Source organism: Aegilops tauschii, chromosome 2, assembly GCF_002575655.3.
Source record: "Aegilops tauschii subsp. strangulata cultivar AL8/78 chromosome 2, Aet v6.0, whole genome shotgun sequence".
Lineage (NCBI taxonomy): Eukaryota > Viridiplantae > Streptophyta > Magnoliopsida > Poales > Poaceae > Aegilops > Aegilops tauschii.
Genome location: NC_053036.3, coordinates 605,307,149 through 605,333,327, shown reverse-complemented (window position 1 = coordinate 605,333,327; position 26,179 = coordinate 605,307,149). Strand labels below are relative to the sequence as shown.

The 26,179-nt window shown below is 45.2% G+C and overlaps 1 protein-coding gene across 2 annotated transcripts; it reads right to left on the bottom strand.

The window, feature by feature from the left end:
* Positions 1-17,057: 17,057 nt before the first annotated feature.
* Positions 17,058-20,808, bottom strand: LOC109781151 (4-hydroxy-tetrahydrodipicolinate synthase 1, chloroplastic). Of its 2 annotated transcripts, XM_020339755.4 has the most exons (3): positions 20,545-20,808; positions 19,209-19,289; positions 17,058-18,195 (listed from the first exon to the last, which is right to left on the bottom strand). In XM_020339755.4, the coding sequence occupies exons 1-3, from the start codon at positions 20,694-20,696 to the stop codon at positions 17,268-17,270; spliced, it is 1,161 nt and encodes a 386-aa protein (XP_020195344.3). In that variant the 5' UTR covers positions 20,697-20,808; the 3' UTR covers positions 17,058-17,267. The 2 variants fall into 2 exon arrangements, with proteins under 2 accessions (XP_020195344.3, XP_073365297.1); XM_073509196.1 differs by lacking the exon at positions 19,209-19,289 and having other exon boundaries at positions 20,545-20,804.
* Between the last annotated feature and the right edge of the window lie 5,371 nt (positions 20,809-26,179).

Sequence of the window (26,179 nt, the reverse complement as noted above, 5' to 3'; positions counted from 1 at the left end):
ACTACCTTGTCTTCAAAGTGTCCTGTTCTCTGTTTGCTATATGAATGGAACATGGTACTTTGAAAAAAAAAGTCAGTTTTCCGTTGGTGCACCACACTACCTTGGACTTGGATTACTAATAATCACAACCAAGCTGCCACTCGGTAAATACAGAGTTTCCTTCGCAAACTCTCACCAATCTGTGATGGACGAGGTGGACTCTGTGTTGTCCACCCAGACTCGGACTTAGAGCATCTACAGGTGTGCGCCCTAAACCCACCTCGAACGCCCAGACGGATGGCCCGTTCATTGATCGGTCACAAAAATGTGACCCATACGGGCTCCTTAAATGGGTCTTAAACGCCCTGGCTGACCGGCACCCCTCATATCCAGCCTAAATATGGGGCGGATATGGGGGCACCCGGACGCGTCGCCATGTTGGAGTCGCCCGGAAACCCGACGATCCAACGGACGTCTTCTCTGATGGAGGGTGTCAAGGCCACATGGCACCGCTTCGGCTCGCCGCCCGAGGCCAAATCCGGGCTATTTCAGCCGGTCGGCGTCCCCCAACCCTAGCCACATCCACCTCCTCCCTCTCCATGCCGTCAGCTCGAGCGCATCCACCACTTCTCTCCTGCCCCGCTACTCTTCCCACGCCGTCCAGCATCACCATGGTTCGTCCAATGAAGACCACCTATGCTATGCTCACTCCAGATTGAGCATGAGATCCAAGCGAGGCACGCCGCACGCATTGCGGTCGGCTTGCCTTCGGACTCACCAGAGCAGGAGGAGGGGCAGGAGGAGGCGGAGGAGGAAGAGGAGCCGGGCATGGAGATAGTGGACATCCCTGACCAGGATTAGGGTAGTAATGGTTATTTGATCTACGTAATACGTGGATTTCATCGTTTGCATGCTTTTGTATGGATCAAAGGTTTCTAGTATGAGGTATCCGGATACAGAGAAGCAAATTTTGAGATGTGAGGATGAGGGCAGTGCGGTAGCAGCGGACACTCAGCCAGCGGCATGAGGCCGCGCGCCGGCCTACAAGCTATGACTGCCTCCATGAGACTTCTATGGCCTGCCGCCCTTGGTGAGGCAACCGAGAAAGCAGTCTCCTTGCCCGGTGCCATGTCACGTTCACCAAAGCCTGCTGTTGGATGTTCAAAGTAAGGCTGGTCTTAATGGGAGTATCATAGCTAGTATCATGCATGCCAACTAGGCAATTTTGATGAGGTGTCATAAAATTAAATGAAGAAAGAGAGGGTTGAGTATAATAATAAATGCTATGTTACTATGTGAAGGAAATATGCCCTAGAGGCAATAATAAAGTTATTATTTATTTCCTTATATTATGATAAATGTTTATTATTCATGCTAGAATTGTATTAACCGAAAACTTTGTACATGTGTGAATACATAGACAAAACAGAGTGTCCCTAGTATGCCTCTACTTGACTAGCTTGTTTATTAAAGATGGTTATGTTTCCTAACCATAGACATGTGTTGTCATTTGATGAACGGGATCACATCATTAGGAGAATGATGTGATGGACAAGACCCATCCGTTAGCTTAGCATTATGATCGTTTAGTTTTATTGCTATTGCTTTCTTAATAACTTATACATGTTTCTCTGACTATGAGATTATGTAACTCCCGAATACCGGAGGAACACCTTGTGTGCTATTAAACGTCACAACGTAACTGGGTGATTATAAAGATGCTCTACAGGTGTCTCCGAGGGTGTTTGTTGAGTTGGCATAGATCAAGATTGGGATTTGTCACCGTGTATCGGAGAGCTATCACAGATCCGAAGGCAAGATATTCTTTGCTAAGAATGGATCCTTTCTAGAGAACGAGTTTCTCTTGAAAGAAGTGAGTGGGATGAAAGTAGAACTTGATGAGGTAATTGTACCTTCTCCCGAATTGGAAAGTAGTTCATCACAGAAATCAGTTCCAGTGATTCCTACACCAATTAGTGAGGAAGCTAATGATGATGATCATGAAACTTCAGATCAAGTTACTACCGAACCTCGTAGGTCAACCAGAGTATGATCCGCACCAGAGTGGTACGGTAATCCTGTTCTGGAGGTCATATTACTTGACCACGACAAACCACGAACTATGAGGAAGTGATGATGAGCCCAGATTCCGCGAAATGACTTGAGGCTATGAAATCTGAGATGGGTTCCATGTATAAGTGTTGGGAATCGTAGCATAATTTAAAATTTTCCTACGCTCACCAAGATGCATCTATGGAGTCTACTAGCAACGAGGGGAAAGGAGTGGATCTACATACCCTTGTAGATCGCGAGCGGAAGCGTTCCAATGAACGTGGATGACGGAGTCGTACTCGCCGTGATCCAAATCACCGATGACCGAGTGCCGAACGGACGGCACCTCCGCGTTCAACACACGTACGGTGCAGCACGTCTCCTCCTTCTTGATCCAGCAAGGGGGGAGGAGAGGTTGATGGAGATCCAACAGCACGACGGCGTGGTGGTGGATGTAGCGGGTCTCCGGCAGGGCTTCGCCGAGCTTCTGCGAGAGAGAGAGAGGTGTTGCAGGGGAGGAGGGAGGCGCCCAAGGCTTAGATGTTGCTGCCCTCCCTTCCCCCCACTATATATAGGGCCAAGGGAGAGGGGGGGCGCAGCCTTGCCCCTTCCTTCAAGGAAGGGTGCGGCCAGGGGGGAGTCCTTCCCCCCCAAGGCACCTCGGAGGTGCCTTCCCCCTTTAGGACTCTCCCTTGTTTCTTATCTCTTGCGCATGGGCCTCTTGGGGCTGGTGCCCTTGGCCCATATAGGCCAAGGCGCACCCCTTACAGCCCATGTGGCCCCCCGGGGCTGGTGGACCCCCTTGGTGGACCCCCGGACCCCTTTCGGCACTCCCGGTACAATACCGATAAAGCGCGAAACTTTTCCGGTGACCAAAATAAGACTTCCCATATATAAATCTTTACCTCCGGACCATTCCGGAACCTCTCGTGACGTCCGGGATCTCATCCGGGACTCCGAACAACTTTCGGGTTTCCGCATACATATATCTCTACAACCCTAGCGTCACCGGACCTTAAGTGTGTAGACCCTACGGGTTCGGGAGACATGCAGACATGACCGAGACGCCTCTCCGGTCAATAACCAACAGCGGGATCTGGATACCCATGTTGGCTCCCACATGTTCCACGATGATATCATCGGATGAACCACGGTGTCGAGGATTCAATCAATCCGTATGCAATTCCCTTTGTCAATCGGTATGTTACTTGCCCGAGATTCGATCGTCGGTATCCCAATACCTTGTTCAATCTCGTTACCGGCAAGTCTCTTTACTCGTACCGCAATGCATGATCCCGTGACTAACGCCTTAGTCACATTGAGCTCATTATGATGATGCATTACCGAGTGGGCCCAGAGATACCTCTCCGTTTACACGGAGTGACAAATCCCAGTCTCAATCCGTGCCAACCCAACAGACACTTTCGGAGATACCCGTAATGCACCTTTATAGTCACCCAGTTACGTTGTGACGTTTGGCACACCCAAAGCACTCCTACGGTATCCGGGAGTTGCACGATCTCATGGTCTAAGGAAAAGATACTTGACATTGGAAAAGCTCTAGCAAACGAAACTACACGATCTTTTATGCTATGCTTAAGTTGGGTCTTGTCCATCACATCATTCTCCTAATGATGTGATCCCGTTATCAATGACATCCTATGTCCATAGTCAGGAAACCATGACTATCTGTTGATCAACGAGCTAGTCAACTAGAGGCTTACTAGGGACAGGTTGTGGTCTATGTATTCACACATGTATTACGATTTCCGGACAATACAATTATAGCATGAATAAAAGACTATTATCATGAACACAGAAATATAATAATAACCATTTATTATTGCCTCTAGGGCATATTTCCAACAGTCTCCCACTTGCACTAGAGTCAATAATCTAGTTACATTGTGATGAATCGAACACCCATTGCGTCCTGGTGTTGATCATGTTTTGCCCTAGGGAGAGGTTTAGTCAACGGATCTGCTACATTCAGGTCCGTGTGTACTTTACAAATATCTATGTCTCCATTTTGAACACTTTCACGAATGGAGTTGAAGCGACGCTTGATATGCCTGGTCTTCCTATGAAACCTGGGCTCCTTTGCAAGGGCAATAGCTCCAGTGTTGTCACATAAGAGAGTCATTGGGCCCGACGCATTGGGAATCACCCCTAGGTCGGTAATGAACTCCTTCATCCAGACTGCTTCCTGTGCTGCCTCCGAGGCTGCCATGTATTCCGCTTCACATGTAGATCCCGCCACGACGCTTTGCTTGCAACTGCACCAGCTTACTGCTCCTCTATTCAAAATATACACGTATCCGGTCTGTGACTTCGAGTCATCCGGATCTGTGTCGAAGCTAGCGTCGACGTAACCCTTTACGACGAGCTCTTCGTCACCTCCATAGACGAGAAACATATCCTTAGTCCTCTTCAGGTACTTCAGGATATTCTTGACCGCTGTCCAGTGTTCCTTGCCGGGATTACTTTGGTACCTTCCTACCAAACTTACGGCAAGGTTTACATCAGGTCTGGTACACAGCATGGCATACATAATAGACCCTATGGCCGAGGCATAGGGGATGACACTCATCTCTTCTATATCTTCTGCCGTGGTCGGGCATTGAGCCGTGCTCAATTGCACACCTTGCAATACAGGCAAGAACCCCTTCTTGGACTGATCCATACTGAACTTCTTCAATATCTTGTCAAGGTATGTACTCTGTGAAAGACCAATGAGGCGTCTTGATCTATCTCTATAGATCTTGATGCCTAATATGTAAGCAGCTTCTCCAAGGTCCTTCATTGAAAAACACTTATTCAAATAGGCCTTTATACTTTCCAAGAATTCTATATCATTTCCCATCAATAATATGTCATCCACATATAATATGAGAAATGCTACAGAGCTCCCACTCACTTTCTTGTAAACACAGGCTTCTCCATAAGTCTGTGTAAACCCAAACGCTTTGATCATCTCATCAAAGCGAATGTTCCAACTCCGAGATGCTTGCACCAGCCCATAGATTGAGCGCTGGAGCTTGCATACTTTGTTAGCATTCTTAGGATCGACAAAACCTTCCGGCTGCATCATATACAACTCTTCCTTAAGGAAGCCGTTAAGGAATGCCGTTTTGACGTCCATCTGCCATATCTCATAATCATAGTATGCGGCAATTGCTAACATGATTCGGACGGACTTCAGCTTCGCTACGGGTGAGAAAGTCTCATCGTAGTCAACCCCTTGAACTTGTCGATAACCCTTAGCGACAAGTCGAGCTTTGTAGATGGTCACATTACCATCTGCGTCTGTCTTCTTCTTAAAGATCCATTTGTTTTCTATGGCTCGCCGCTCATCGGGCAAGTCAGTCAAAGTCCATACTTTGTTTTCATACATGGATTCTATCTCGGATTTCATGGCTTCTAGCCATTTGTCGGAATCCGGGCCCGCCATCGCTTCTTCATAGTTCGAAGGTTCACCGTTGTCTAACAACATGATTTCCAGGACAGGGTTGCCGTACCACTCTGGTGCGGAACGTGTCCTTGTGGACCTACGAAGTTCAGTGGCAACTTGATCCGAAGCTTCATGATCATCATCATTAACTTCCTCCCCCGTCGGTGTAGGCACCACAGGAACATTTTCCCGCGCTGCGCTATTTTCCGACTCGGAAGGGGTGACTATCACCTCATCAAGTTCCACTTTCCTCCCACTCAATTCTTTCGAGAGAAACTCCTTCTCTAGAAAGGACCCGTTCTTGGCAACGAAGATCTTGCCTTCGGATCTGAGGTAGAAGGTGTACCCAATAGTTTCCTTAGGGTATCCTATGAAGACGCATTTTTCCGATTTGGGTTCGAGCTTTTCAGGTTGAAGTTTCTTGACATAAGCATCGCATCCCCAAACTTTTAGAAACGACAGCTTAGGTTTCTTCCCAAACCATAATTCATACGGTGTCGCCTCAACGGATTTAGACGGTGCCCTATTTAAAGTGAATGCGGCAGTCTCTAAAGCATAACCCCAAAATGAGAGCGGTAAATCGGTAAGAGACATCATAGATCGCACCATATCCAATAGAGTGCGATTACGACGTTCGGACACACCATTTCTCTGAGGTGTTCCAGGCGGCGTGAGTTGTGAAACTATTCCACATTTCCTTAAGTGTGTACCAAATTCGTGACTTAAATATTCTCCACCACGATCTGATCGTAAGAATTTTATTTTCCTGTCACGTTGATTCTCAACCTCACTCTGAAATTCCTTGAACTTTTCAAAGGTTTCAGACTTGTGTTTCATTAGGTAGACATACCCATATCTACTTAAATCATCAGTGAGAGTGAGAACATAACGATATCCTCCGCGAGCCTCAACACTCATTGGACCGCACACATCGGTATGTATGATTTCCAATAAGTTGGTTGCTCGCTCCATTGTTCCGGAGAACGGAGTCTTGGTCATCTTACCCATGAGGCATGGTTCGCACGTGTCAAATGATTCGTAATCAAGAGACTCCAAAAGTCCATCTGCATGGAGCTTCTTCATGCGCTTGACACCAATGTGACCAAGGCGGCAGTGCCACAAGTATGTGGGACTATCGTTATCAACTTTACATCTTTTGGTATTCACACTATGAACATGTGTAGCATCACGTTCGAGATTCATCAAGAATAAACCATTGACCAGCGGGGCATGACCATAAAACATATCTCTCAAATAAATAGAACAACCATTATTCTCAGATTTAAATGAGTAGCCATCTCGAATTAAACGAGATCCAGATACAATGTTCATGCTCAAAGCTGGCACTAAATAACAATTATTGAGGTTTATAACTAATCCCGTGGGTAGATGCAGAGGTAGCGTGCCGACGGCGATCACATCGACCTTGGAACCATTCCCGACGCGCATCGTCACCTCGTCTTTTGCCAGTCTCCGTTTATTCCGTAGTTCCTGATTTGAGTTACAAATATGAGCAACCGCACCGGTATCAAATACCCAGGAGCTACTACGAGTACTGGTAAGGTACACATCAATTACTTGTATATCACATATACCTTGGGTGTTGCCGGCCTTCTTCTTGTCCGCTAAATATTTGGGGCAGTTCCGCTTCCAGTGACCACTTCCCTTGCAATAAAAGCACTCAGTCTCGGGCTTGGGTCCATTCTTTGACTTCTTCCCGGTAACTGGCTTACCGGGCGCGGCAACTCCCTTGCCGTCCTTCTTGAAGTTCTTCTTACCCTTGCCCTTCTTGAACTTAGTGGTTTTATTCACCATCAACACTTGATGTTCTTTTCTGATCTCTACCTCAGCTGATTTCAGCATTGAATATACCTCGGGAATGGTCTTTTCCATCCCCTGCATATTGTAGTTCATCACAAATCTCTTGTAGCTTGGTGGAAGCGACTGGAGGATTCTGTCAATAACCGCGTCATCCGGGAGATTAACTCCCAGCTGAGACAAGCGGTTGTGCAACCCAGACATTCTGAGTATGTGCTCACTAACAGAACTGTTCTCCTCCATTTTACAGCTGAAGAACTTGTCGGAGACATCATATCTCTCGACCCGGGCATGAGCTTGAAAAACCAGTTTCAGCTCCTCGAACATCTCGTATGCTCCATGTTTCTCAAAACGCTTTTGGAGACCCGGTTCTAAGCTGTAAAGCATGCCGCACTGAACGAGGGAGTAATCATCAGCACGCTGCTGCCAAGCGTTCATAACGTCTTGGTTCTCAGGGATTGGTGCTTCACCTAGCGGTGCTTCTAAGACATAATCTTTCTTGGCAACTATGAGGATGAGCCTCAGGTTCCGGACCCAGTCCGTATAGTTGCTACCATCATCTTTCAGCTTGGTTTTCTCTAGGAACGCGTTGAAATTGAGGACAACGTGGGCCATTTGATCTACAATACATAGTGTAAAGATTTTTTAGACTAAGTTCATGATAATTAAGTTCATATAATCAAATTATTTAATGAACTCCCACTCAGATAGACATCCCTCTAGTTATCTAAGTGAAACATGATCCGAACTCAACTAGGCCGTGTCCGATCATCACGTGAGACGGACTAGTCAAGATCGGTGAACATCTCCATGTTGATCGTATCTTCTATACGACTCATGCTCGACCTTTCGGTCCTCCGTGTTCCGAGGCCATGTCTGTACATGCTAGGCTCGTCAAGTCAACCTAAGTGTATTGCGTGTGTTCCGAGGCCATGTCTGTACATGCTAGGCTCGTCAACACCCGTTGTATGCGAACATAAGAATCTATCACACCCGATCATCACGTGGTGCTTCGAAACGACGAACCTTCGCAACGGTGCACAGTTAGGGTGAACACTTTCTTGAAATTATTATAAGGGATCATCCTACTTGCTACCGTCGTACTAAGCAAATAAGATGCAAAAACATGATAAACATCACATGCAATCAAATAGTGACATGATATGGCCAATATCATCATGCTCCTTTGATCTCCATCTTCGGGGCACCATGATCATCTTCGTCACCGGCATGACACCATGATCTCCATCATCATGATCTCCATCATTGTGTCTTCATGAAGTTGTCACGCCAACGATTACTTCTACTTCTATGGCTAACCGTTTAGCAACAAAGTAAAGTAAATTACATGGCGTTATTCAATGACACGCAGGTCATGCAAAATAATAAAGACAACTCCTATGGCTCCTGCCGGTTGTCATACTCATCGACATGCAAGTCGTGATTCCTATTACAAGAATATGATCAATCTCATACATCACATATATCATTCATCACATCTTCTGGCCATATCATATCACATATATCACTTGCTGCAAAAACAAGTTAGACGTCCTCTAATTGTTGTTGCAAGTTTTTACGTGGTTTGTAGGTTTCTAGCAAGAACGATTTCTTACCTACGTATGACCACAACGTGATTTGCCAATTTCTATTTACCCTTCATAAGGACCCTTTTCATCGAATCCGTTCCGACTAAAGTAGGAGAGACAGACACCCGCTAGCCACCTTATGCAACTAGTGCATGTCAGTCGGTGGAACCTGTCTCACGTAAGCGTACGTGTAAGGTCGGTCCGGGCCGCTTCATCCTACAATGCCGCCGAAACAAGAAACGACTAGTAGCGGCAAGAAGAATTGGCAACATCAACGCCCACAACTTCTTTGTGTTCTACTCGTGCATAGTAACTACGCATAGGCCTGGCTCATGATGCCACTGTTGGGAATCGTAGCATAATTTAAAATTTTCCTACGCTCACCAAGATGCATCTATGGAGTCTACTAGCAACGAGGGGAAAGGAGTGGATCTACATACCCTTGTAGATCGCGAGCGGAAGCGTTCCAATGAACGTGGATGACGGAGTCGTACTCGCCGTGATCCAAATCACCGATGACCGAGTGCCGAACGGACGGCACCTCCGCGTTCAACACACGTACGGTGCAGCACGTCTCCTCCTTCTTGATCCAGCAAGGGGGGAGGAGAGGTTGATGGAGATCCAACAGCACGACGGCGTGGTGGTGGATGTAGCGGGTCTCCGGCAGGGCTTCGCCGAGCTTCTGCGAGAGAGAGAGAGGTGTTGCAGGGGAGGAGGGAGGCGCCCAAGGCTTAGATGTTGCTGCCCTCCCTTCCCCCCACTATATATAGGGCCAAGGGAGAGGGGGGGGCGCAGCCTTGCCCCTTCCTTCAAGGAAGGGTGCGGCCAGGGGGGAGTCCTTCCCCCCCAAGGCACCTCGGAGGTGCCTTCCCCCTTTAGGACTCTCCCTTGTTTCTTATCTCTTGCGCATGGGCCTCTTGGGGCTGGTGCCCTTGGCCCATATAGGCCAAGGCGCACCCCTTACAGCCCATGTGGCCCCCCGGGGCTGGTGGACCCCCTTGGTGGACCCCCGGACCCCTTTCGGCACTCCCGGTACAATACCGATAAAGCGCGAAACTTTTTCGGCGACCAAAATAAGACTTCCCATATATAAATCTTTACCTCCGGACCATTCCGGAACCTCTCGTGACGTCCGGGATCTCATCCGGGACTCCGAACAACTTTCGGGTTTCCGCATACATATATCTCTACAACCCTAGCGTCACCGGACCTTAAGTGTGTAGACCCTACGGGTTCGGGAGACATGCAGACATGACCGAGACGCCTCTCCGGTCAATAACCAACAGCGGGATCTGGATACCCATGTTGGCTCCCACATGTTCCACGATGATATCATCGGATGAACCACGGTGTCGAGGATTCAATCAATCCGTATGCAATTCCCTTTGTCAATCGGTATGTTACTTGCCCGAGATTCGATCGTCGGTATCCCAATACCTTGTTCAATCTCGTTACCGGCAAGTCTCTTTACTCGTACCGCAATGCATGATCCCGTGACTAACGCCTTAGTCACATTGAGCTCATTATGATGATGCATTACCGAGTGGGCCCAGAGATACCTCTCCGTTTACACGGAGTGACAAATCCCAGTCTCGATCCGTGCCAACCCAACAGACACTTTCGGAGATACCCGTAATGCACCTTTATAGTCACCCAGTTACGTTGTGACGTTTGGCACACCCAAAGCACTCCTACGGTATCCGGGAGTTGCACGATCTCATGGTCTAAGGAAAAGATACTTGACATTGGAAAAGCTCTAGCAAACGAAACTACACGATCTTTTATGCTATGCTTAAGTTGGGTCTTGTCCATCACATCATTCTCCTAATGATGTGATCCCGTTATCAATGACATCCTATGTCCATAGTCAGGAAACCATGACTATCTGTTGATCAACGAGCTAGTCAACTAGAGGCTTACTAGGGACAGGTTGTGGTCTATGTATTCACACATGTATTACGATTTCCGGACAATACAATTATAGCATGAATAAAAGACTATTATCATGAACACAGAAATATAATAATAACCATTTATTATTGCCTCTAGGGCATATTTCCAACAATAAGAACAAAGTATGGACTCTGGTTGACTTGCGCAATAATCGGCAAGCCATAGAGAATAAATGGATCTTCAAGAAGAAGACTGACGCTGACGGTAATGTTACTGTCTACAAAGCTCGACTTGTTGCGAAAGGTTTTCAACAAGTTCAAGGAGTTGACTACGATGAGACCTTCTCACCCGTAGCGATGCTTAAGTCTGTCTGAATCATGTTAGCAATTGCCGCATTTTATGATTAGGAAATTTGGCAAATGAATGTCACAACTGCATTCCTTAATGAATATCTTAAAGAAAAGTTGTATATGATGCAACCAGAAGGTTTTGTCGATCCTAAAGGTTTTAACAAAGTGTGCAAGCTCCAGCGATCCATTTATGGACTGGTGCAAGCATCTCGGAGTTGGAATATACGCTTTGATAGTGTGATCAAAGCATATGGTTTTATACAGACTTTTGGAGAAGTCTGTATTTACAAGAAAGTGAGTGGGAGCTCTGTAGCATTTCTAACATTATATGTAGATGACATATTGTTGATCGGAAATAATACAGAATTTCTGGATAGCATAAAAGGATACTTGAATAAGAATTTTTCAATGAACGACCTCGGTGAAGCTGCTTATATATTGGGCATCAAGATCTATAGAGATAGATCAAGACGCTTAATTGTGCTTTCACAAAGCACATACCTTGATAAAGTTTTGAAGAAGTTCAAAATGGATCAGTCAAAGAAAGGGTTCTTACCTGTGTTACAATGTGTGAAGTTGAGTCAAACTCAATGCCCGGCCACTGCAGAAGATAGAGAGAAAATGAAAGTCATTCCCTATGCCTCAGCCATAGCTTCTATCATGTATGCAATGTTGTGTACCAGATCTGATGTGTGCCTTGCTATTAGTTTAGCAGGGAGGTACCAAAGTAATCCAGGAGTGGATCACTGGACAGCGGTCTAGAACATCCTGAAATACCTGAAAAAGGACTAAGGATATGTTTCTCGTTTATGGAGGTGACAAAGAGCTCGTCGTAAAAGGTTACGTCGATACAAGCTTTGACACTAATCCGGATGACTCTAAGTCACAAACCAGATACATATTTATATAGAATGGTGGAGCTTTCAGTTGGTGCAGTTCCAAGCAGAGCGTCATGGCGGGATCTACGTGTGAAGCGGAGTACATAGCTGCTTCGAAAGTAGCAAATGAAGGAGTCTGGGCGAAGGAGTTCATATCCGATCTAGGTGTAATACCTAGTGCATCGGGTCCAATGAAAATCTTTTGTGACAATACTAGAGCAATTGCCTTCGCGAAGGAATCCAGATTTCACAAGAGAACCAAACACATCAAGAGACGCTTCAATTCCATCCGCGATCAAGTCAAGGAGGGAGACATAGATATTTGCGAAATACATACGGATCTGAATGTTGCAGACCCATTGACTATGCCTCTTCCACGAGCAAAACATGATCAGCACCAAGACTCCATGGGTGTTAGAATTACTATGTAATCTAGATTATTGACTCTAGTGCAAGTGGGAGACTGAAGGAAATATGCCCTAGAGGCAACAATGAAGTTACTATTTATTTCCTTATATCATGATAAATGTTTATTATTCATGCTAGAATTGTATTAATCGGAAACTTAGTACATGTGTGAATACATGGACAAAACGGAGTGTCCCTAGTATGCCTCTACTTGACTAGCTTGTTTATCAAAGATGGTTATGTTTCCTAACCATACACATGTGTTGTCCTTTGATGAACGGGATCACATCATTAGGAGAATGATGTGATGGACAAGACCCATCCGTTAGCTTAGCATTATGATCGTTTAGTTTTATTGCTATTGCTTTCTTCATAACTTATACATGTTCCTCTGACTATGAGATTATGCAACTCCCGAATACCGGAGGCGCACCTTGTGTGCTACAAACGTCACAACGTAACTGGGTGATTATAAAGATGCTCTACAGGTGTCTCCGAGGGTCTTTGTTGAGTTGGCATAGATCAAGATTAGGATTTGTCATTCCATGTATCGGAGAGGTATCTCTGGGCCCTCTCGGTAATGCACATCACTATAAGCCTTGCAAGCAATGTGACTAATGAGTTAGTTGCGGGATGATGCATTATGGAACAAGTAAAGATACTTTCCGATAACGAGATTGAACTAGGTATGGTGATACCGACGATCAAATCTCGGGCAAGTAACATACCGATGACAAAGGGAACAACGTATGTGTTATGCGGTTTGACCGATAAAGATCGTCATAGAATGGTTATTGACCGGAGATGTGTCTTGGTCATGTCTACATAGTTCTCGAACCCGTAGGGTCCGCACGCTTAACGTTCGATGACGATTTGTATTATGAGTTATGTGATTTGATGACCGACATTTGTTCGGAGTCCCAGATGAGATCACGGACATGACGAGGAGTCTCGGAATGGTCGAGAGGTAAAGATTGATATATCGAAAGGTTATATTCGGACACCGAAATGGTTCTGGAGTGATTCAGGTATTTTTTTCGAAGTACCGAGAGGTTACCAGAACCCCCCGGGGAAGTATTGGGCCTTAGTGGGCTTTAGTGGAGAAGAGGAGGCAGGAAGGGGAGGTGGCGCCCTCCCCCCCCCCCTGGAGTCCGAATTGTACTGGGGGAGGGGGCGGCGCCCCCCTTGCATTTTCCTACTCCCTCTCTCTTTCCCACTTCCCCTCTCTCCTACTCCGGAAAGGAAAGGGGAATCCTACTAGGACTTGGAAGTCCTAGTAGGACTCCCCACACTTGGCAAGCCCCTAGGGGGCCGGCCTCTCTCCCTCCCTAAAGCACAACAGACAATGTCTTAGCCGTGTGCGGTGCCCCCTTCCACAGGTTAACACCTCGGTCATATCGTCGTAGTGCTTAGGCGAAGCCCTGTGCCGGTAACATCGTCATCGCCGTCGCCACGCCGTCGTGCTGACGAAACTCTCCCTCGTCCTCAACTGGATCAAGATCTTGAGGGACGTAATCGTGCTGAACACGGAGGTGCTGTACATTCGGTACTTGGATCGGTTGGATCGTGAAGACGTTCGACTACATCAACCGTGTTACTAAACGCTTCCGCTTTCAGTCTACGAGGGTACGTGGACACACTCTCCCGGCTCGTTGTTATGTTTCTCCTAGATAGATCTTGCGTGATCATAGGATTTTTTTTTTGAATTATTACGTTCCCTAACACTACGTATCATGTAAGGCAACAAATAAAGTACTACATGATACTAATATATAATACTGTGCATTAGGAAGGTAATATCACACAGTAGTATCATCATGATACTAGTATATGATACTCTCCATTACAACCAGCTTAATTGAGAGAGAAATGACACATAAGACTGAACAATTAATCTCAATTGCAGGTATTTATATAGGCAGAAGGGATGCGGTGAAGAGGTACCAGTTCCAGAAAGATGGCAATTAGCTAATAGGGACTGACATGGTTGCCAAAGATTCGCCCATTATCTTTACTTAGTAATAAAGTACGGATTGCTTCTACTCGTTCATCGTCGGTATTTTCTTAAAAAAATCCTTGTGTTTTTTGGTAATTCATCTTGTAGTCTTTTTTTATCTCAGAAATGTTTCAACACAAAAAAATTATGCAGGTACACATGTCTTTTTCCGGAAGCAGCTCCCCTGACGTACGGTCTGTACCGTTGGGCCACTGACATGTGGGCCAAGTTCCTAACGGGCGCACATGTCAATGGTCGAATGACACCCTGTCGTACGATAGAGGATCTTGATCCCTTTTTTCCCTGCAATTAGGTGGACTGCTGGACCGGCCAACTAAAAAAATCGTGTGGGCAGCAGATCGAACTACCCACTTCACCTACTACTAACTCAAAGGCTACAACGAATTGAGCACGGGACAATAGGATTCGCCAAATGAAAATAATGCCACCTCACCTTTTGTCATCAAATTACATCAATTTATATACAATCGTGAGTTGCCTGGAAATCTGCAAGCTGACTAGAGAATCAACCAATAGAGGAATCAACTGCATAAATTATGGCGGAGGCTGACTATTTGAGGGAGTAATTATGGCGGAGGCTGACTATTTAAGGGAGTAATAGAAGAAAAAAGACACCCAATTGGTGTGTGCTAGTGGTTGTAAATTAGCACGAGCTAAGAAAGAATAAACACAGAGGTGGGTAATAGATTGATATGAAGATCATGAATATCTCCTTCCCTAATCCAAGATTGGAGAAAGAAGATCTAAGAGGGACCTATGGAGAATGTAGTCACAAATCCATAATAGAGTCTGACCAGGATGACCGAATTAATTATCCTCATCGAGAAACTTAGACTACTAAATAGAAAATATTTGGAAATCATGGCATGGGACTCCCTTTTTTCTTTCTTTAGAGTTTTCTATATGCACAATTTCTCGATGTTTCGATGAGAATTTCTTGACTTTCCATATATAGAAAGAGATAGACTAAATGCGCAGGCCGAAAGAAGAGCACCGATGACCGATCTATGGCGAACGAACACGGGGGACAGAGGGAGGTGCGGAGGCCGAGGCAGTCGTTACCGACGGCGGAGCCCGCCGCGAGGCACAACGGAGGCGCCAGGTGCTGCCCCTACCTAGTGGGTGATGGCGCTAGAGGGAGAGTTGAGGAGAGACGAGAGAGGGGGATGGGGATCGGTCTCCTGGCTACCTTAACGGGGTCAGTGGGCCGACCTGAAAAGTTTAGCTGGGCCGATGTATGCTGGCTAATGGACTCTCTCTTTCTTGCTTTTATTCCCTTTTCTAGAAAAATGAAGAAAACAAAGATTTAGACCAAGATAGTTGTTTCTCTGGGATCAGAGAAATATGGGGAACTTAAATTAAGTGGGTTGGAGATTTTTTCAAACTTCAAAATTCAAACAAGTTTAGTTTAATACAAACTTTTTTGAATTTAAAACCTAACAAAACCAAACCCAAATGGACTCAAACCGTGCTAAGTGGATTTAGGCAGTGAAATTGAATTGTGGGCAGATTTGGAAACCGGAGAAGACCACAATCTGCCCAGCAATTCAAAATGCATTCCCAAGGAGTATAACATAAGTGTGGGGTATAATACATACTCTTCCTCATTTCAGTTTGTTGAACCTATCTCATTATCTTTTTCGTTTATAAGTCCTACTTTTATTTCTTCCCCTCATCTTCTTAGATGCATTAAATTCCTGCATGCAAGGATTAAAAGAAAACTGATCATGCTACACTCCTACTCATTTAGTGGTCATGATATGCATTCACCGGCGATTCAGAATGCATTCCCAATGAGTATAACATAAGTGTGGGGTATAATACATAATCTCCCTCATTCCGGTTTGTTGAGCCTACCTCATTAGCTTTTTTGTTTGTAAGTTCTATTTTTATTTCTTTCCCTTTTTGTTTAGATTATTAGCTGCATCAAATTCTTACATACAAGGATTAGAAAAAAAATTGACCATTCAACATGACATGCATCTACCGCAGTTAATGGCAATTAAAGCCTGATATTCATTTCTTCCGCACCTGGCTTGCGTCACCCTGCCTTCGAGGATGCTGTTCGCGCTGATGGGCATTTTGATGCCACATCAAATTTTTACTCTCTCCGTCCGAAAATACTTGTCCGAGGAATAGATGTATCTAAATGTATTTTAGTTTTAGATACATCCATTTGTATACGACGAGTATTTCCGGACGGAGGGAGTACTTGCTAGTAAACTCATACAGTATTCATTATAAGTTTTAACCTGGAAACTGATGTCGCCAACGGAGTGACGCATTGCTTAAACGTGAAGACTGCTGACATGACACTCCTACTCCTACAGCTTTGATGCAGAGCTAGAGCAGCTTTGAGTCAACACCTGCTGCTTCGTTCCAACCTGTAAGCTAGCCATTCGAGTCAAAGCTTAAAAGGCTGGAAATTCGATATGAAAATTCCATCCAAGCCTAGCTCAGCTCTACCCAGAATCCAGCGCGATCTCGCTGTTGATACGAGCGATGCCATGTGGATGTAATGTGCGCACCAATGCAAGAGGAAGGGCAATGAAGAGTGGATTGACTGACTCCCAGCAAATGGTTGAATCTGGTGCAAAACATCAAAATGTAACAACCCGACTGTACATGTCTCAGGCTATTCTCATTTCTTACTGGAACTGGTATCACAAGGTGCCAAGAAACCAAACGGGTTCCAAATTAACATTCAGTCAGAGAAAAAGATCAACAAATGACTGGTGAACAAACGAAGCGTCTAAAACCATCCGCAAACGACACTGCGACACTACCGCTGTTCGTCAGCATACACTGGACACAAAGAACTCACACACTTATTCAATACCTGCTGATCAACACGAAATCATCGTCATCCAGAACCTGGGCCTCCTTCTGTCCCACAAAGTTCTCCCGTCCAATGGCTTCGACAATCCGGACAAACTCAACCCTCTTCTCAAGAGGGAGGGGAGTGTATGGCAACCTGAAAACAGGCCTCACTACACCGAGCTGAGCCAGGGCGGTGTTGAGACCGATCGGGTTAGGCTCGCAGAACAGCCATTTCATCAGAGGCAGCAGCTTCTCATTTAGCGCCGCATTCTCCCCTTCAAACATGAGGCTGTGCATGAGACCGGGAACAAGATTGCTCGCCACAGAAATGACTCCAGTAGCGCCGTACTTCCACCTTGAGTCGTGGCATTCGTCATCGTTACCGCTCCATATTGTTATGCCTTTATCAGTGTAGCACTTAACCCGCTCATGCCCAACGCATTCTTTCACTCCTGCCATGTTTGAGTAACATGAAAGCGCCTCAATGACTGGAGGAGGTATGTCTTGACTGGTCCTGGATGGCACATTGTAAATGATTGTTGGGCCCATCGGGAGGACTTCCTTGAAATGAGAGATCAAGCCTTCAGTTGAGGTCTTCCCGTAGTAAGGATTGACATGGAGAGCTGCATGCATGCCAACAGCAAATCCCTGCTCTGTCGCGTGAACAGCTTCTCTGGTTGAGTTACTTCCCGTGTTGCCTATCACTTTAATGTTGGCTCCAAAGCAGTTAACAGTATGCCCGATGAGCATGATGTGCTCATCCCAGCTCATAAGGTGACCTTCTCCTGTTGTTCCTCCCACTATTACACCTTCTGCACCGCCATTTATTTGCGTGTTTATCAGAGAATCGTATGCTTCAAGATCAAATCTTCCATCTGGCAAATAGGGGGTTTTGACCGCTGTGATTAGTCTGAGGCTTTTGATTCCATCTGTTGATGTCCTGCACATCAGACAGAGGAAGATCAGACATGAGCAGCACACGTGTATGAAAGCCATTAAATACTTGTATGCAAACATTATGGTCCATGTTAGTCATGTGACTACTAAGAAACAGAATCGCACGGTTACTCATTCACCTGGATTGTACCAGTAGCAGAACGAACAAAGCATATAACAGATTATACAATTTTTTCCAGCCCAGACTCTTTAGTTTAAAATTCTCCCAACTACAACAATTGATTCCCTTATTGAGACAAGGGATAATTCACCAAAACTAGGTTACTTTTACAGAAGACTTGATAAAGGAAGATAATAAGACCATTCTACGTTTCTGTATTAGCTAAACAGTTATTCCTGGTCATGACCTGGACTTGTTGTCATTCACTAGAGTGGTACATTATGGAAAATGAGAACTATAGAAATGGGCCCTGGTGTTAAAACTACACAATATGTTGACATCTTTTCCCCGTATCCTTCCCTCCCTTGTCTCTGATAAAACTAAATTTATTTCATTTTTCTGCTTCGTGGTACCTTTAGGGAGTTGTCGTATTCCTCCCATGCATCAGCCAATGGTAGGGAGAAAACATGATCATCATACATTGTGCTAGTAAAGCATTTGGCCCTAAAGACTGATCCGTGCTGCCATTGTACTACTATGACATCTAAAAATAGGTCAAACGGACTTGATCTCCATCAGTCTAAGTAGGAATACCTTTTTACTTTGACCTAAATGAACGGCAATAGTAAAAGCTAAAGACAGTTACCATTAAAAGCAGAAGTTCCCAAGACATCCTAAATTTTAAAATGAGGCAGTGGGGAAATAGAAGGTGTCGCATACCAATTTAACTGAGTCATACAATCCCAGGTACAAAACAGAGTTCATTGTTGTTATCTTACAGTATACAAGAAAATTAACAGCTTGTTCAATGTGATCAACCTAAAAGTACTAGCAAATCTATGATGAAATGAATAGAACAAGAAACTAATGCTTTCATATTTTAGAAAACAAGTCACCGATTTTTCACTTCAGTACTTCGCATCGGAAGATAATCATCTAGAGTGACGGCTGCAACTGCAAACTTTCCTTTACTAACCCTGTACAAGCACTTTTGGGTATTAGTGTGTTGCTTTCGGAAGTAAAGCAGAATATAGGCAGAGTAAACGAAGTAAAACTAATGCGCGAAAAAGAGAGCTAAAACCCATGCCTAGTCCCGATGATTGAAGGAAAAGTACACATATCAAAATGATCACAATCCTGAATAATCGAGATGGGAAGTTGTACATATTGTAGGATGTAAACATACTGTAAATACAGCCTCTTTCCTTCTCAAAATAATACAGCCTCTTGAATAAAACAAGTGCAGACTGCCAAGACTAATGGAACCTTCTTGTGTTTACCTACCAAGCTGCATGTGGTTCAGGAAAGAAGTTGGCATTGGGTACAGCTACTTGTTTCTTCTTTTTATGAGCAAGAGGCTTCAAAGCTTCCATTGACAGAAATCACGATTCACAAAGTCTGACTAAAGGCAGCTCAAATATAGACTGAACCAACCACCACAGCATGCGTAGTCCTACTACTTGCTAAGTTGCTAGCCTAAAATATGCTCTTGAATAAAACAAGTGCAGACTACCAAGACCATGATGCATGTGGCTCAGGAAACAAGTTGGCATTGCCTACTACAACTAGTTTCTTCTTTTTTCGAGCAAGATGCTTCAAAGCTTCAGGTTTCCATTAACAGAAATAAGGCATCACAAAGTCTGACTAATGACAGCTCAAATACAGACTGAACCAACCACCACAGCATTGCCTAGTCACTAGTACTCCCTCCGTTCGGAATTACTTGTCTCAGAAATGGATGTATCTAGAACTAAAATACGTCTAGATAAATCCATTTCCGCGACAAGTAAGTCCGAACGGAGGGAGTACTTGCTAAGTTGCTAGTCTAAAATATGCTTCTTTAGTTTAGAAAAAGAGAAGCAACCTTCACACCTGAAATAGTTGTACAGCCAAACAGCCCCCCACATATTTGCTGGCAACTAATCTTAGGTAAGAGCAAAGACGGGTCATCGTTATCCTTAATTTCAGGCTCCCAATTAAATACAGTAACTATTCTGAGTCTAGAAATAGAAGTAATCATTAATTCCCTATTTCACCCAATCTCAATGACTAGCATCAAGTGACCCAACAAATCCTGGAACCCAAAGCTGAAATTCACACAGAAATACTCTCAAGCTGTTTCGATTTTAGTAGCCCACAGACAGGGGCCGGTCTTGGTGGTGTGCCGGCACGCCCAGAAATGGTGAAGGACAGCGGGATTTAACTAATCGCTGGAAGGAAACAACCTCGTACCTCGAGACCGAGTGGCCGGAGGCTGGGACGGGGTGGAGACGGCCGGAGCGCGATGTCCCGGCGGGGAAGAACGGGAACGGCGACGGACGCGACGCGCGCGAGAGGCGGGAGGTGGGGTGGGGGTGGGGGCGCGGGGGCTGGAGGTGCGGCATGGCGGCAGCTGTAGAACGGCGATGGCGGCGACGACAAAGGGGGCGGCTCCTATCTTCCGAAAGTGGGATTTAGGGCTTTGGTTTGGTGGGATACCTGGGCAAAATTGGTGCCTGGACGAGTGAGCCTGGACTTTGGACATGTTTTACCGGTGCCCAAATGTGGCTCGCCAAAGAGTGCCGGCCTAAAATATTTTGGGTTTAATCTTAGGAGAATGGAGTTTTAGCCCATATGAACATAGGCCCATATGGCCCCTTTTTTTCAGACTTCATCATTCAAATGGCCCAGTCAAACAAGTGCAGACTGTCAAGACTAATGGGACCTTCTTGAGTTTACCTATCAAGAAGATGCCGAAGAAGAGGCGGGAATTGGGGTTCACGGACCTTCATAGCTTTAATCTAGCTATATTAGCAAAGGAATGTTGGCGACTACTCAAATATCCGAAATCTCTTTGTGCATCTATATCTATATCAAATAAAAATAAGGCTATTGCTTCTAGCGGTACGCCACGCAAATTGCCCCCAAAGTGGCAAAATATTACCCATCAATGCCCCCTATAAGTGATAATAAAATGATTCACACATGGAAATCCCCCCGCTTGGGCCGGCCCATACAGTGGGGACCTCCTATACCGCGCTCTGCGTGCTGGGAGAAGACGCAGTGAGCCAGTTTGGGCAGGCCCATATCCAGGCGGCCTGTTTTCTAAATTTGTTTTTTTTCCTATTTTTTATGATTTCATATTTTGCCACATTAAATTATTTGGGACATCAAAAATGTTCCTAAAATAAAAAAAACGAGAAATTTTAAATAATATGTTTAATAAATCATAAAATATTTGTGGATTCAAAAAATGTTTTCGATTTTGTAAAAAATGTTTACTTATTCAAAAAATGTTCGTAATTTTTAAAATAAGTGTTTGGGGAAATCAAAAGTGTTCATGATTGTTTGTGTATCAAAAATGTTAATGAAATTGAACAAAATTTTGCCAATTCAAAAAATGTGCATGAATGAAAAAATATCCTCAAAATTCGATGATTTAAAAAATAGTTTATTAATTCATAAAATATTCGCTGATTGTGAATTTCAGAAATGGTTCCACCAATTTCCAAAAAAATGTTCTTCGATTCTAGAAATGTTTGCTGATTCAAAAAAATTGTTTAAAAATGTTTATAAATAGTATAAAATATTTATGAATTCAAAAAATGTTCTTGATTTTTGAAAATGTGTAAAAGTGTTCACGAATTTGAAAAAAAATCACGCTTTCAGATTTGTGCACGATTTTAATTGTTTTCATGATTTCAAAAATTGTTCATGATTTTACGAAATTGAGAGTGGTAGTATATCTCCGTGATACAGCAAAATGTGGCCATGGCTATTGGAGATTATGATTTTTTTTCTCGCGCTGCAGCGCGCGGGCCCTTTTGCTAGTACTGTCCTAATAGGGACATTCTAAAGGTTGGACCGAAGAAAGCATCATTGTTCACATGGCAAAGTATTGTGACCGGTATTCAGACATTCAAAAGAGGTTGCATATGTCGAGTTGGTTCGGGCTTACAAATAAATATTTGGAAAGACCCCTGGACTCCCTCTAGTGAATCTTGGAGAATGCGGTGGATACATCCACTAGCTAGTCTACATTTTCCCCTCACACATTTTGTGCCAAGTTTCCACGGCCCCTGATACTACTATCATCAAATTATTGCCAACACCAACCACCAAGCATCAATCTTGTACTAGAAGGTGACACGCGCTTTGCTTCCCCGTCCTTCCGTCATGAGTGCGGAGCCTCCTTTTTCTGAAGCGCATATACGCCAGATGACTAAATTGTTTGGTAGATTCAGTTGATCGACTCGCGATCGTTGGATTAGGACTCTCCTCCCCCCTTCTTTGTCCACCTTTTCTTCTACCTTAGGAATAAAAAAATGAGTGCCCGCAGCCCTTCTCTCTCTCACCGCTCGCCTTCCTTCTTCTCCTTCGGTTGTGATGGCGTGCCTCGCTGCCACTCGCCGCAACATCCCTGTCTTCGACAAGGAAGCCACCTAATTTAAGCAGCGGTCAACGATAAAAGGCCTCCCACCCATACATGTTAAACCCGTCTGCGGTGTCGTAGGAGGAAGCGTACCTCAGGCACGCTTCCTCCTACGACACCGCATACGGGTTTAACATGTATGGGCGGCACGCTTCCTCCTACGACACCGCAGAGAGGTTTAACATGTATGGGCGGGAGCAGTGGCGGATCTACCATTGGGGCGAGCAGGGGCGGCCGCCCGCCCGCCCCGGGTCTCCAACGGCGGAGCAGGGTACCCATCTGCCCGCCCCCAACCTCAGCGCCGGTCACCAGCGTCCAGGTCGCCATTGTATTGGCCAACCAAGCTCCTCTGGTCGAAGGGGTGAGATAGCTAGAGAAGAAAGGGGAATAGAGATGGGATCAAGATGGGCTGAAGTGGAAAGATTGGTTGAAGCCCAGCCCAGGATGAGAGGAGAAGCCCAGCCTCCGCGCCTTGACCTCCCGGCTGCCGACCTACCGCCGCTCGTCCCTCCACCTGCGCACGCCGCCACTCCCTGGTCCCTGCCCTCGGCTGCTCTCTGCTCGGCGCCGCATCTCGCCTCCGGCCGCTGATGATGGACTCGGAGCAGGAGGCTGATTGGATTGGATTGTAGGTAGCAGTAGCAGCAACGCCAACAACAGCAGGTCTTTCTGCCCCTTGCTCTTCTAGTCTTCCTCTTATTAATTTTTTGTGTGTGCCAACGACATGTTTCAGTTTGATTCTCACTAGTAGAAAAAGGGTCAAATGTCAAGCACATTAGTGTCGGTTTGCTTTTGAGCCGGCACTAATGTGTGCATTAGTGCCGGTTCCAACGGCTAGCCAGCCGCTTTCATTAGTACCGGTTCATGGCCGACCTTTAGCACCGGTTCGTGTCACGGACCGGTACTAAAGTGAGTGGTGGCAGGATGTTGTCAGTCCGGGACCCCTCCAGCACCTTTAGTACCGGTTCATGGCACGAACCGGTGCTAAAGGTCGTCCTACATAAACCCTTCGTCCACCCGAGCTCGCTCTGTTCTTCCCCTTTCCCCTCTCCTCTCTGTTCTTCCCCTCTTCCTCTCGAGCTCATCACACATTTTGCCCAAAATTTGTCAAGATTTGAAGGCCCCCATCCATTCAAATGATCACAAAGGTTAGCAACTTTGTCCTTTCATCTCTCATTGCTAGATTAGCTCTTGCAATGCTTTGTATAGTGATTAATTTATGAGTTTAGTAATTTGGTAGAAAATATATGTGCTAGTATTTGATTTATATGCAATTTGTGGTCAAAACTAACACTTAGTTTGCATATGTAGGTGTGGTTTACTTAGTGCCTTCTAAATCTCCGTCGTAACCACAGTCGATCGCCGCACCGTTCCGTCGCCGGCACCACCTTGTGGTGAGCCTCTTATTCATGAATGTTTTACATTACCAAATTGATGTTTGTGTGATTTGGATATATAGTTACTCGTATAATTATGTTACCCGTACGTTGTTTGTTATACATAGTGCCATGGTTTTGATATCCGTCCCCGTCGGCCCTCGTCCTTGTTATGATTCAGATGTGGTGTATTCTCTTTTAAAACTAGTTGTTGCATTTCGTGTTTATGAAAAATTATGCCCATCAAGTTGACGTAGATATTTTTGTCTAGGAGGTTTGTGAACCGGAAATTCCAACCGACCCTATTGTCGAGAGGTTAAATTTAGTTGAAAGAGAAAACAAGTATTTGAAAGAAAAATTGAAAAGAATTGGGGAGAAGATGGAATTGGAGTTGCATGTTGCCGATGTCGTCGATGATCACAAGATCAAGATGGAGAAAATGATCTTGAAGATTAGAAAGATTAGAAAATATGCCATTGATAGTGAGGCTTGGTATCATTATACTGTTGGATCAATTGTTACCTTAGTTGCGATCTTGATCGCATTTGTTGTTGCATTTAAATTCTTTAGTTAGAGAGTTATTTGTTTGTTGCATTTAAGTCTTGTATGAACTTTATGTATGAACTTGTATTAATTTGGTCTATTCGGTGTTGTGTAATGAAGATGAGCCGACAATGGATGTACGATGACCGATGCTCTCCCGAGTTCATTAATGGCGTGCAAACTTTTCTGCTTGCGGCTGAGGCAAACAAGCGGGCGGATGGTTTTATGCCTTGTCCATGTTTAGTCTGTAAGAATGATCACAATTACTCTACATCAAGAACCATTCACGTCCACCTGTTTAAGTCTGGTTTCATGCCCCACTATAATGTTTAGACTAAGCACGGAGAAAGAGGGGTTATGATGGAAGACAATGAAGAAGAAGAGGACGACGACAGCTATCCTGGCCATGGGTTCCCTGAATACGATGATACAACAATGGGGGAAGAAGTTGAGCTGGCAATGCGGGAAGAAGCTGAAGAAGAGGCATCAGATGAGCCCGCTGATGATCTAGGTCGGGCCATTTGCCGATGCAAAGAGAAACTGCGCAAGTGATTTGGAGAAGAAGAAGTTGCAGCGCATGTTAGAGGATCACAAGAAATTGTTGTACCCGAATTGCGAAGCTGACAAGAAAAAGTTGGGCACCACACTGGAATTGCTGCAATGGAAGGCAGAGAATGGTGTATCTGACAAAGGATTTGGAAAGTTGCTAGTAATGATAAAAAATATGCTTCCAAAGGACAACGAATTGCCCGAGAGTGCGTACGAATCAAAGAAGGCTGTCTGCCCTCTAGGGTTAGAGGTGCAGAAGATACATGCATGCCCTAATGACTGCATCCTCTACCGCGGTGAGTACGAGGATTTGAACGCTTGCCCGGTATGCGGTGCATTGCGCTATAAGATCAGGCGCGATGACCCTGGTGATGTCGAGGGCGAGCGCCCCAGGAAGAAGATTCCTGCCAAGGTGATGTGGTATGCTCCTATAATACCACGGTTGAAACGTTTGTTCCAAAACAAAGAGCATGCCAAGGCGATGCGATGGCACAGAGAAGACCGTAAGAAAGACGGAAAGTTGAGACTACCCGCTGACGGGTCGCAGTGGAGAAAAATTGAGAGAAAGTACGGGAAGGAGTTTGCAGATGACGCAAGGAACGTATGGTTTGGTCTAAGCGCAGATGGCATTAATCCTTTTGGGGAGCAGAGCAGCAACCATAGCACCTGGCCTGTGACTCTATGTTTGTATAACCTTCCTCCTTGGTTGTGCATGAAGCGGAAGTTCATTATGATGCCAGTGCTCATCCAAGGCCCTAAGCAACCCGGCAACGACATTGATGTGTACCTAAGGCCATTAGTTGAAGAACTCTTACAGCTGTGGAATGGAACAGGTGTACGTGCGTGGGATAAGCACATGGGGGAAGAATTTGACCTAAAGGCCTTGTTGTTCGTGACCATCAATGATTGGCCTGCTCTCAGTAACCTTTCAGGACAGACAAACAAGGGATACCGCGCATGCACGCACTGTTTGGATGATACCGACAGT

Coding starts and splice junctions, on each gene's coding strand:
- LOC109781151 (XM_020339755.4), bottom strand. CDS start 20,696: ATGCCGCACCTCCAGCCCCCGCGCCCCCACCCCCACCCCACCTCCCGC. Junction 19,290..20,544: donor TCCGGCCACTCGGTCTCGAG/GTACGAGGTTGT, acceptor GTGCTTGTACAG/GGTTAGTAAAGGAAAGTTTG. Junction 18,196..19,208: donor AGTACTGAAGTGAAAAATCG/GTGACTTGTTTT, acceptor TCTGATGTGCAG/GACATCAACAGATGGAATCA.